The sequence below is a fragment of the Aegilops tauschii genome, chromosome 1, assembly GCF_002575655.3.
Source record: "Aegilops tauschii subsp. strangulata cultivar AL8/78 chromosome 1, Aet v6.0, whole genome shotgun sequence".
NCBI classification, from domain to species: domain Eukaryota; kingdom Viridiplantae; phylum Streptophyta; class Magnoliopsida; order Poales; family Poaceae; genus Aegilops; species Aegilops tauschii.
This window is the reverse complement of record NC_053035.3, coordinates 503,222,717-503,236,389: the sequence shown is the minus strand read 5'-3', so window position 1 is coordinate 503,236,389 and position 13,673 is coordinate 503,222,717. Positions and strand designations below refer to the sequence as shown.

Here is a 13,673-nt window from a genome sequence, read left to right as displayed (position 1 = left end):
ATGTGCATTAAATGCTAATTAGAAAATTACAAGAATGGAAGGAAAGCAAACCCAGAAGCCTAGAAATTGAAACCCTCGAATAAACAGCACAAAAACCAGCAGTCTAAAAGAGCACAAAAGGCATGCTGAAAAAAAAAACACGGCCCGTATAGACCCTGAAACACTCAGCCAACGGACCAACAAAGTTACAAATGAAACCATATCATAAGTGCATCTTCAACATGCGCGTGAAATTTACGGCACACTGAGAAAACCGCCAGTTTGGTGCGTGAGAGGCCGTGCATCGCTAGGCACTGGGTTAAAAGCCGCTTGCCTGCGCTCGCCAACTGCCAGAAACTTCTCTCCCGCCGTGCCTTCTCCCCCGCCTCTTCTAGCGCCCCGCCGCCGCCGCACCTTTTCCCCCGCCTCTTCCAGCGCTCCGCCGCTGCCGCGCCTTCTCCACCCGTCAGTTCCAGCGCCCCGCCGCCACTACGCCCCGCCATGCCGCCGCGCCCCCGGAGCAGCTCAGGCTACTGCGGTGTCCGCCTCTGCCCCTCTGGCGTGTATTACGTGGAGACCCGCTCCGGCGATAAACGCCTCGGGCTCAGAACATTCGACACTGCCCACGAGGCCGGCCGCGCGTACGACGCGGCGGCGTGGCGCCTCGGGCGGCCTTGGTCGCAGATGAATTTCTCTAACGTGCGGACGCGCCAGCAGGCGCAGGATCTCGTGCCTCACCCGCGACTAATCAACGACGAGGATCGCCGCCTCCTCATCGCCGAGGCGGACGAGCACGCCATGACGGTGTGGCGCGAGCGCTTCCCGTAAGATGCCACCGCCGAGAACGAGTTCTGAGCGCAGGGCGAGCCGTGCGTCGGGCGGACAGGCGTGTGCGAAAGAAACTGGCGGAAGCCTAGATCGACTTGGGACGTGCGTCGACCTGGGACGATGAAGATCCTCGGTGGCTCGACGCGTTTACGTCGTCGGACTACACCATCAAGGAGGACGAGAAGTAGTTTAGCATCATTTATCTATTTTTATTTAGCATCGTATGAACTTGCTTGTGGTTTGGGATTTGAACTATGCTATGAATTTGAACTATGACTGTTTCCGTATGTGTTATTATATTTTTTTTTGCATGCGCCGGCTGTGCGCACGCTGGATTTTTCCGCGCCTGCTGAAACGCTACAGCGACGCGCTAAATTTTGCAGCGACCGAAAAAGCAACCACCCTCCTGCGCGTGCTAAAACGCTATTTTGACGCTGCAATTTATTTTAACGCACCGCTCTACCGCGCGTCTATTGGAGATGCTCTAAAAAAATATCTTAGAAGCCCATAACGATGCCAAGCATATCATGCAGGTCAAGACAAAAAAATGCACAAATCTTGCAACGCAATCATGTAGTCAGGAATTTAGATGTGCTATAACTAAATCTCATCAAGATGTGTTTTAGCAAATCCACTAGTTTATTCTTTTTAGTAAGAATTGATTGTCTCGTAGTAGTTGTTAAACTGTATTTGTTATCGTACCACGATTTACTTTTACTTTACCTTGATGCTCTTGTTCAGATTTCTGCTGGTTGTATTTCCCTTTTCCACGGAACAGTATATTCGAAAACTATATTCAAGATGGCGATCGATGTTGTCACACATGGTTTGGCGCTCGGTCATGATAGGCTCTGCTTGCAATCCGGATCTGCATTTTGCCACTGTTCTTATATCTCCATGGTCGGATTATATAACTTTTTTCCGTTTAGTGCCAAGATGAACTGACCAAAATATCATTGCTTCCTTTCCGCTTCCTGGCAACCGAACAGACATCATAAAGAGATGAATGGACAGAGAAGGTGAGCGATTCCAGCTCGACTTTGAGGTGGCAGAGGGCAGGAGGGAGACGACAATGAGACCGTCCTCGTGGCAGGGTCTCCCACGGCTCCGGTGACGCTCACGCCCTTGAGCTGGGGAAGAACCTCCTTATTCGGACCGGGTGACTCATTTTCATAGAATTTACTCAAACAGAAACGATAACATTATCACAATGCTATCAAAGATCATCAAGTAATAATATTACATGTCTCAAGTTCTAGGTGGAAAAGAACTTCAGCCTTGCTTCTCCATCAAACAAGATGCATGCATGTCATCTTCATCCCTTTTCCTTGTTCACATCTCCTCTTGCTTGTCCATTCCCACATATCCATCTTGCTTACCCGCTCTCTCAGCAGCGTGCTGATATCGTCGTATCAAGGGAAGACTCTCAACGGTTACAAGATATCCGCCATACTCTACTATTTCAGGACGGGAAGGCAATGCACAATAACTGAGAGCATTAATAACAAGAATGCCCACCAATGCAGTCCACTTTGACACCTTCTTGGTCCCGGTTATCTTGCGCCTACAGGTAGGTGGGATGAGACGGTAAGAATTACCTATTGTATATATGAACAGGGAGAAGAAAAAAACATCTATGTCTCCATGTGGTTGATTATCGTACCATTGAGGGTCATTTGGTCTAGGCTCGATTTGGGTACAGAGATACTTGAGCAGACTCCTGTCCCGCGAGGAGGTCGCGGAATCGGCGTCGACAAGGGCCATGACTTCGTACAGCTGCTCCTTCTTCAGCTGGATTAGCTCCGCACGGTGTTCCTCCTTCATGGCGTGGGTGAATTTGGAAGCCTCCAAGCGCAGCAGCTCCCCCATCCGCTGGACTAGCGAACCACGGTGTTCCTTGTCTAAGGCGAGGATGGATTTGGAAAGCTGGAAACACAGAAGCAGCATTGAGATCAATTGATAAGTAAAATAATGTTCACAAGGCATGCGGTCTACGTAGAGGAAACACACCTTATATCTTGCACAGGAAACATAAAACTAGTTGGAGACAAAAAAACATGTCGATTTTACCGATATATCATCGACACATTCATGCTAGGCAGTTGATTATTATGAATGGTGAAACAAAAAATTAGTTGGCAGACAAAAAGAGGCCGAATTTTACCAAATTATCAAGGGCATTCATGCTAGGCAGTCGATCATATCTGCCAATGACACGGCAAAGCTTGAAACTCGTTGAAGACAAAATTATGCCGATTTTACCAAAATATCAACAGATTATTCATCCTTATATCTACTAATGGAAATCGATGAAAAATATGCCTGTTTTAAAGATACCCGTGCATCCCTGTGATGTACTACGTAGTATACAATGGTATGGAGAGACGCAGAGAGCAGAGAAGAACTGATGACCTCCACCGACCAGACGTCGATCGGGACGGCACAGACCTAGGAAAATAGCGAGCCGGATATGGGACAGAGAAGATACATACATCCTCGGCGTGGACGAGCCGGCGAAGCCCCTGCCCTCGAAGCACCGACGGCCGCGGGATCCTCGTGGTCGCCGCCGCACGGAGAGACGCAGCCATCGTTCCAGGCCTGCAAACAACAAAGGTGAAAGGCGTAGGGCGAATCACCAAGCTTGAGGTACTGGGTTGGACGACCCAGGTACAACCGTAAGGGAATACCTTGCCGGTTAGGGTTAGGGTTCCACGCTCGCCTTGGTTGATTACGTTCCGCGCGTCGTCGCCTTTCTTCTTCTTCTTTTACTAGCTTGTGCACGCGCACGTACGTAATCAACCTATGCATGCCCACGTATAATCAAGCTATTAAACAAGTTCCCGGTAGTTCAAAAAAACAAGTTTCCGTAAAAAAAATACTATCTCCGTTTCATAATATAAAAACGTTTTTGATGCTAATGTAATGTTAAAAATGTTCTTATATTATGAAACAGATGGAGTAATAAACAACTTGTCCAATTAAAACTCGCCGCGTTTTCCGCGCGCGCATGTAGTGTTAGTTTGGTTGTACTCCTGGACAAATTCGCCTGGCCTGAGACATCCCTGAGATGTGCCTCGACATCCACCACCATGGTAGCGGAACCTGGGCCGGTGATTGCTTTTCTTTATTGTATTTTCTTTCCCAAGCGGGCTGCCTACTCCCAAAGAAAAGTCTGGGTTTCCTTGCCTTCCTCCGGTGCCACTGTCGGTCCGTCTCATCCTTGCTGACGGGAGGACCCTGTTTTCAATTATTTTTTCGTGTTTTGCTAGGGTTTGTGTCTTACTCAGGAAGATGAGACGGCGGTAGCTATCTGAAGATGAAAAAAGTTCTCCTCACCTAACCCCGTTTCAATGGTGTGTCTAGCATCATCGGTGGGCATGTTGAGGTGTGTCCCTGGCGGACTATCCTTGGTGGATTTGCTCCAATCTGGTCGTAGTTCGTCTATATTCATGTGTTTTCAGGTTGGATCCTTACTCTTCATCAGCGACGGTTGCTGCTCTGCTGCATTGGACCTTTGGGGCCTTAGCACGATGACTTTCTGACTGTCTACTATAACATGTTTTGCCCGGCTGCGACGAGGGAGGGGTAATGACAGCGGCGTGCTTTCGGCTCGCTTTCAGTGCTTGTAATCGTCGCGAGGTGGTCTATGAATTTGGATGTAATTCTGTCATTTTTGGTGTTTGTTGTACTGCCATGATTAAAGATGAATTGATCAAAAGTTTTCTCGTAAAAAGAAGTACCTGGACATTGTTTGGTTGGCTACCTGGATTCATGGTCATGTCCCTGCCTGGAGCTCGTTGCAGCTAGATTAGCCTGGCTAGCTCCCAGGAAAATTGCTTAGCCTCGTCCAGGCTGACGGGAGCGGACGCCTGGGCTCCAGGCAGATGCAATTTTAGGTTTATTAGAGCATCTACAGTCGGACGCCTCAAACCATTCCTTATACGACTGCGGACGCGCCAGATAAGTGATCGGGTAGGAGAGAGAAGGAAAAATGTGACCCAACCGGACCCCTCGTATCATACCTATACGCCCGGGAAGTCCGCGAACCCTCATATCCATCTCAAATATGAGGAGGATATTAGGGCTCACGGACGCGCCCGGGCGCGCCCAGGCATTCCGCCACGTAGGACACAACCCCACCCGGACCATCTTTTCTCTTTCTTTTATTTCTCTCTTCATGTCCACCAATCACGTGCAAGTGACCGGACATATGAGAAGAAAAATGAGGAGTGTGGATACGCGGACGGATAAGCAGGGGCTCAAAGCGGACACACCCGGTCACTGATAGAGCGCGTACGCGGGTTTTTGAGGGATCATATTTGCTATATCCGGCTGTAGATGCTCTTAGCACTTTCTGTCAAATCAGCCTTCGAATCTTTCTTTATTGTTTAGTTGTTTATTTCAGGCCAGATTCTCAACCAAACATCACATGTGCACACATGTCTGAGACAGAAATCTTCTTTTTGTCAGGCCAACACTAGTACTAGGCGCAAAGGCGAGGACATGAAACAAGCAGGCCCGTAATCAATCGCGCTACGCGAGCTTTTTCTTGGGAGCATCTACTACCGGACGTGCAACTGCGACCGTTAGTATCCCCTCACGCTAGGGTTTTCGCTCCTCTCAGGCGACAGCTACGGCGGTTGTCTATCGTAGAGATCTAATCTCCCCTATGACCCCTTCCCGCTGGTGATAGTCGGGGCTCTCGAGTCTCGGCTGAGGGGCGGAGTAGGGGGGCGGTTTGGGACCACACCGCCCGCGGATCGTCAGCACTCTCGGGCAAGAGAAATCATGGATAAGACTGCGTCGAGCTCCGGGTCTGCAACCTCCGATCTCGAAGCCATGATGGACGAACTGGGTCTGAAGGAAGGGGACTTGCGGGATGTGATTGTTGAGGATGATGAGCTATTGGAGGAGGCAAATCGCTGGATGGCTATCTCTAGGGTTCATACGGACAAGACCTACAGCCAATATTGGTTCTACCGAACCATGAGGGTCGCGTGGGACTTGGTGAAAGTGGTAAAGATCCGGCCCCTTGAGGACAATCTTTACACGCTGCAATTCTCGTGCCCGGGGGACTGGGAAAGAGTAATGGAGGAAGGGCCATGGAGTTTCAAGGGTAAAGCTGTGGTTATTGCACCCTACGACGGCTTCACTAAGCCTTCGACGATAGAGCTAAAAAATCTTCACTTGGGCGTTGGTAGACGAAGAACTGAGTTGCACTTTGGCGGCCTCCACAGAAACGAGAGCCAAGAGCTGGCTCTTCAGTCTGCTTGATACTTTATCGCATGAGAAATTCGTCTTAATGGCGGTGACCCTATGGGGAATATGGACATCTCGACGAAAGGCCATTCATAAGGCTATCTTCCAAACACCACATGCAATACAAATATTCATTACTCGGTTTATTGCAGACTTGGAAGCTATTCGTACCCCAAATCCTACACAGGCTGATACGGTGAGGACAGGTACATCGATACAGAGGCCGAGGGCACCTCCAACAACATATGCCAAAATTCATGTTGATGCAGGAGTACGCACCTGTAGAGGAGGAGGAGCCGTAGCTGTGTGTAGGGATAGCCAGGGCTTGTTCTTGGGTAGCTCGGCTCTTGTCATTCCAGGAATTTGGGATCCAGCCACACTCGAGGCGTTGGCATGTCGTGAGGGCGTTGCATGCATTGGCAGAAGATCTCAATATTCAATGCTTTGTGTTGTCGTCTGATTGCAAGCAAGTGATTGGGGACATTGCCAAAGGAAACCAAGGACCCTACGGAGCCATTATCATGGAGATTATCTCTAGATCGTCACCACTCTCTTGTACCTTTACTTTTGAAAGTCGTCGATGTAATTTCGAAGCTCATAAGTTAGCTAAGTTTGCTTTGTCTTTAGCCCAGGGGCGTCATGTGTGGCTTGGCCAGCCGCATGACCAAACTTGTATCCCACTATCTGTGGAGTTTGAATAAAGTGGCTTTACACCCTAAAAAAATCTACTACCGGACCCCCAAATCCGCCCAAACGCTCGGACAAGTTGCCCGATGAGTAAACGGACGCAAAAACAGCATCAAATCAGACACCTCAAATTCGGCCGAAATTGCAAACAAACCTGCGCCCCAGACGACCGGACGGGTTGCCCGATGAGTGAACAGACGCAAAAACGACATCAAATCGGATGCCTGAAATCTGGCCGAAACTGCACATTAGGAGGACAGTAGTATTTCTAGTCCATCGGGGTTCAAGTCCTGGTGCTAGCATTTATCCTGGATTTATTCGAGGATTTCCAGCGATGCGCGTTCACTGAGAGGAGACGTTCCCACTGACTACGAGGCGCCTACAATGATTTCGTAAAATTTCAAAACGATATGCCGGCTTAGTTTCTTGGAGGTGCTCATAGGGACAGGGCGTGTGTGTCTGCCTTCATAGGGCAGAGTGTATGCGCTTTTATATGATCGCTTGCGTTTGTATTGAGTTCAAAAAATCGGGCCCAAACGGCGAACTAACTGGCAACTCCCATATCTGACACATACATGGGGAGGATATGAGGCGCCCGAACGCGCCCGCCACGTCGGTTCAGCCTGCTATGGCCAGCGCTGCCCCCACAAAAACCCCATCCATCCGACAAATCCTAGTCAAACCTCAGTCCAACTCGTCTTCTCCTTACTCCTCGTTGCCTCCGCTTCGACTAGGACGGTCTTCTCAAACAGGAGGACGGAAGATCTAGTTTCAACGCGCCGAACAACGATGAGCATGCGCTACGCATCACCATCGAGCGCTCGTGTGTGTACACTGGCAATAGTTCAAGTTCCCCCGCGTCCGCTGCAAGCTCCTCCACCTACCGCCGGCAGAATGTGGGTCACGGTCGCCCGTCCTGCTCCGCTCCAAATCCGGAGCCCGGGTGTCTCCCCTTTCCCTCGGGCGCGCACACCACATGGGCAGCGGTGGGTGATCGTGCACGCGCCTCCAGCGTACGTACTTCCTCCGTTACTTTTTTACTCTGTGTATAAACTTTGTTTGAAGTCAAACTATGAAAAGTTTGACCAACTTTTTCTTTAAAAACATCAACATTTACAATACAAAGTTATATAGTATGAAAATCAATTTCATGAGGCATCTAATTATATTGATTTCATATTCTGAATGTTGATAATTTTTCTTATGTAGTTGATCAAGCTTTATGAAGTTTGACTTCAGACAAATTTTATGTGCATATGCGGATTAAAAAGAAATGAACGTGACTACAAGTACACGCCTCAAGCGTTGTTGGTTCTGGCCCGCCTTGTCGCTTCCGATCCAACGAATTAGTACACAAACAACTTGGTACTGCTAGCTGCTTCCCTTCATTAGTCCAGGTAATGAAAAAAATATTATTGTTGGATTATCATAACTTTCCGCTTAGTGCAAAGTGAACTAATCAAAATACCATTGCGTCCTTTCCGCTTCCAGTCAACCGAACAGGCATAGACGAACGAAGGTGAGGGACTCCAGCTCGCCGACGTTGAGGTGGCTGAGGGCAGAGGGCGACGACAATGAGACGGTCTCCATGGCAGGGTCTAGATCCTCACCCTCGAGCTGGGGAAGTACGTCCTTGTTCAGATAGGGTGAGGTGCGGGACCACATGACAATGCTGGCTCGATGATAACAATTCATACGACCATGAATTCATCCAACGGAAATAATATAGCGTGCAGCAACATCACATATATCTTACAATTAATGCTATTATATCAAAGATCATCCAGTATAATATTACTCAAGTTGTAGATTGAAAGGACACCATACCATGTCTCAAGTTCTAGACTGAAAGGATATATACATAACATGGTGCCGGAAAAGAACTGATATTCGTCTTGCTCCTCCTTGAAACAAGATGCATGCATGTCCTCTTCAACCCATCTCCTATTCAGCAGTAGCAACAGGCTGATATCCATCTTGCTTGTGCACTCTCTCAGCAGCCTGCTGATATCCTTGTATCATGGCTAGACTCTCGGCAGTAACAAGATATCCTTCATACTCTACTATTTCAGGACCAGAAGCCAATGCACGATAACCGAGCGCATAAATAAGAACAATACCCGTCCACGCAGCATAACGAGCCACCTTCTTGTTTCTTGTTAACTTGCGCCTGGAGGTAGGTGGGATGAGAAGGCAAGAATCATTATATGTATATGAACTTCTGTAGCAGAGGAAGCATGGAGAGGAAACGTTTATGTCTGCATATAGTTGATATTGTACCATAGAGGGTCATGTGGTCTAGGCTCGATTTGTGTAGAGAGATCCTTGAGCAGACTGCGGTTCCGCAAGAAGGTCGCCGAGTCAGGGTGACCGCCGGCGATGAGATCGTAGAGCTGCTCCTTGTACTGCCGGATAACGGACGCACCGTACTCTGAGCCACGGTGTTGTTTCCAAAGACGGCTGGATCTGTCAATCTGGAAACAGAAACACACGAGCAGCATTGAGAAGTGATAACAGGAAAGTGATCTGGACAGGACATGTCGTCTACGTACGTACAGCAAGACTTAGGAAAATAGCAAGCCGGCCGGAGATGGTATACCTGCTTGGCGTGGCGAATCCCCTCCAGTGGAAGACGCATGATCCACCTCCCCGCCGCGCGGAGGGAAGCCGCCATCGTCGCACCGCTAGCTGCAAGACTCCTCAAGAAATCAGGCCGGCCGTGTTGGAACTTGGAACCTATACCTTGCTAATCGAAACTGATTAGGGCTAGGGTTCCTCGCTCGCCGACCTTCCGCCGACTATAAGGACGGGACGCTTATTTACTGTCGTGCAGACCTATCTGTCCTTTTTTTCTTCTTTTTTTGAGGAACAACTATCTGTCTCGTGCAGAGCTATCTGTCCTTTTATTTAAGGGAAGCCATCTGTCTATCTATTGTATCATTTTCAGTATAATTGCTGTTTAAAAAGAATCTGCTAGATAACACTCCCAATTAGATATCGATCACAAAAAAAACTTCAATGCCACTACTTCCCGGCTACATCTAACCCCGAGACTGTGGAGATGAAGCCCGTAGGAGAGCAGTGCAACTAGCGATAGAGATGGGTGTGCGGAAGCTGCTCGAGGTTGAGCTAGATAATAAGGGTCCACCCAAATCCTTCCAAGACCCCGCGCCTTCATCCTTCTCATTTTCTCTTCTTCCTATTTTTTCTCTTGCCTTCGCCGCCACGCCACACCCCCGTCGGAACTCTATGTTTCCGTCACCTCTAGCGGTCCAGCAGGGTGGAGGCTCCACCCTGCTTCTCCTCCGTCTTCGTTCAACCCCTGTCCTCTGACCGCCCCGCGAGGTACCATCCGCTACTGTTATACTTACCCTGCTCGGCAACTGTTCGATAAACCGCCGGAGCTAAAAACAGTTTTTCCCTTCTTTCTAGCAATGGATTCCGATTTGGAGTACATATACGAGCACTATGTTGAGTCATCCGATGGCTCGTTGGACGAGGACAAGTACTCCAATGAGACAACGATGATGCAGGCGGTCCTTGAAGACGCGGAGCGTGCGGAGGAACATGTTCTCAATTTCAAGGGCTCGAACAAGGGTCATTGAGTGCTCAACCGCAACAGGGCGCGCAGCCATTTGACACTGATGGCCGACTACTTTGCCCGGATGCACTCTTCGCTGAACATTTTCACCGTCGTTTTCGGTTGCGCAAGTCTGTCTTCGATTGTTTGAACCATGACGTCCGGTCCTATGATAACCACTTCATCCGGAAGAAGGACGCCGCAGGAACGATTGGGTTCTCTTTCCATCCATTTATGATTTTTTGAATCCTCTCATTCAAGATGTTTAAAGCAGTCAACTCGGTCAAGTCGATCGTAGACGGAAGGCTCAAGTATTTATCTGGGAGGAATTCAGTCATGATATCTAGTGTTTGACATACCTCCACTTTGTCATCAGCATTTGTATTAGGACTGATAAAGATGGATGACTTTGCTACACTCACCATCTGTCCCGAGGCTAAACAGTAATCATCTAGAATTCTTTTCAACGTTGTTGCATTTTCAACATCTACCCTCATAAGAATCAACGAGTCGTCAGCAAATAACAAATGAGAGATAGTAGGGGAATCACGACACACCTACCTTTAAGATTACCAATTCCTTCCTCGAAGGGGATCAAGTTTGAAAGCCCTTTCGCGTGCATCTTCGTGGGGCTTTTTTTTGGGCACCCACATGAATAGATTTTCCTAAAAAAAAACACATGAATATATCCGAGTGATCCAGCTCATGCGGATCCTACGGCTTAGAAGGCGGCTTATTTTACTCAGATTTCGTAGTAGTCGCCCTTTTTTATACCCAGGATCTCCGCCCAACGCCGTAGTTTAGCCTAGTCACTCACGCGTGCGTCGTTCCCCCTTCGTCCCCATCCCGCCGCCCATCCCATGGCGACCAAATCCCCCAGCCCTACCACGGACCCAGCACCCGCACCAGGCCCTACCCAGCACCCTCTCCGCCGCCGCCACTCTCCGGCCTCCGCGCGGGGCTCTACGCCGACCGCGCCGAGGTGAGATCTGCGAACAGTTCATTTGTTCGTTCGTATGGCGTGCCACCACAACTCTAGTCGCCTTGTTAACTCACTTCCGCCATGGAATGATTGACCTCTTTCACCTCTTGCTGTGCGTGTGTCTGGATCTGCAGCAGCAGCGCGATGAAGCCAGCCAAGGCAGTGAGATCCAAAGTCGGTGAGTCTCTGCCTGCTACCTTGAGCACTGATTTCGACAACCAGGTTGGGGGCCAGAAATCTTGTGAAGTAGTAGATCAAGCGATTTAGAATATCTAGCAAACGAGATAGATGATCTTGTGCTGCAACCAAGGTATGATGGCGTGAATGGGCCAAAGATGGTCTCATTCTCTGACTTCCTGCGGATCGTTGCTGCAGAACGACAACCTAGACGTCAGCCCATTGGCGCCCTGCCGCAAGACGATCGTAACGGTAACAAAGCTGACAAACTCAACTCAGTAAATTTCCCCTTAACTATGGAGGAGGCTGCTGTATCAGATTTACAATATGTTTCTGACGATGTGCCATCTCCACCAGTTTGTTCCTTGAGAACCCCATCTCCACCCGTTGAAGAAGAACCAAAGGGAGATGTGTTAGTCAAACCCTCCCCTGAAAAGGTAAATGCTGAAAAATCACATGCTGTTAATCCTACTCCTGATGCTGCATTGATGCATGACATCATGTGGGAGGGAACAATTCAGCTTGGTGTGTCTTCACTCACAAATGTTGTTGCTATCTTCAAAAGGTTTGTTTCATCTACGACCTTGCTTATAATAATCACACACAATTAACTTTTGTTAGAGAGACACACAGTTAACTACAAGGTGTACTTTCATTTGTAATTTCTATATTTTTAACAAACAACACGCCAGTTCATTATGGAGAGCATCGCATGTGTATGCATCCCAGAGTTTTGGCATCACCCTTATTTCATTGTTATGTTCCTTATCTATTGTAGCGGTGAAAAGCCATCTACAAATGAGTGGCCAGGCTCTCTCGAGATCAAGAAAAGAGTGAGCCTCGGTGTTTTTGAAAAATTGCTTGGACTGCTTCGTGAATCCAGGAAACGTACTATAATGGTAACTATTATTTCTATGTTGTTTCTTTTACTGATATATAGTATATGCACATCCTTGCACATTTTGCTTGCAAACAGTTGTTTCTATCACACTTACATGATAATAATTGATTGTAAGCACCCAGTGGAAACATGTGCTCTTGAGTGTGCTTCGTTGTGGTTACATCTTACATCATAGCTGCATAAACTTGCTATTTTTTTTTAAATAATACATTTTTTTATTAATTTTCATAAATATTACGCTGGGTAAAAAAATTTCAAAAATAATACACCGTCGACCCGCTGCAGGCCGACTGGGCCTAGTCGGCCCACAGCAGGCCGATTGGACTCCAGTCGGCCTACAGCTGGCCGACTGGCCCCTGTCGGCCCACTGTGGGCTGATTGGGTCCTGTCGGCCCACTATGGGCCGACTGGAGCTAATAGCTCGCCGTGGGCTAATTGTTTTTCCAAAAAAAGTAGGCATAAAAAATATGTTTAAAAAAATGTTAATTATGTGATTAAAAAAATGTTAAACGTGTATAAAAAAATGTTCCTGATGTATACAAAAAATGTACAATATATATCCAAAAAAGTTGACATAAAAAATATATTTTAAAAAGTGTTAAGCATGTATTTAAAAATTATTCAATGTGTGTATAAAAAATGTTCCTTATTTATACAAAAATATAGAATGTGTATGAAAAAAAGTTGACACCAAAAAAATATGTTTGAAAAGTTGACATTTTTTCAAATACATGATTAAAAATTGTTAAATGTGTGTATAAAAAATGTTTCTTATCTATTCAAAAAATATAGAATGTGTATGAAAAAAAGTTGACACCAAAAAAATATGTTTGAAAAAAATGTTCCAGTTCCATACAAAAAGAGCAACCAATCATACTTAGGTCCGTGATGCTCTCATACCGGATCCGGAGCTGGAACATTTTTTTATACACGTTTAACCTTTCATTCCAATACATGAAACATTTTTGTGTACTCGTTGAACATTTTTTCAAATACATGATTAACATTTTTTTCAAACATATTTTTTTGGTGTCAACTTTTTTTCATACACATTCTATATTTTTTTTGTATAGATAAGGAATATTTTTTCAAATACATGATTAACATTTTTTTTCAAACATATATTTTTGGTGTCAACTTTTTTTCATACACATTCTATATTTTTTGTATAAATAAGGAACATTTTTTATGCACACATTTAACAATTTTTAAATACATGCTTAACACTTTTTAAAACATATTTTTTATGCCAACTTTTTGCATATATATTATACATTTTT

At 46.8% G+C, this 13,673-nt stretch overlaps 1 protein-coding gene across 1 annotated transcript; it reads left to right on the top strand.

Annotated features, from left to right (window-relative positions):
- Positions 1–480: 480 nt before the first annotated feature.
- LOC141039221 (ethylene-responsive transcription factor ERF084-like) lies at positions 481–807 on the top strand. The gene has a single exon (XM_073506558.1). It carries the CDS (start codon positions 481–483, stop codon positions 805–807), a length of 327 nt encoding a protein of 108 aa, XP_073362659.1.
- The last annotated feature ends 12,866 nt before the right edge of the window (positions 808–13,673 follow it).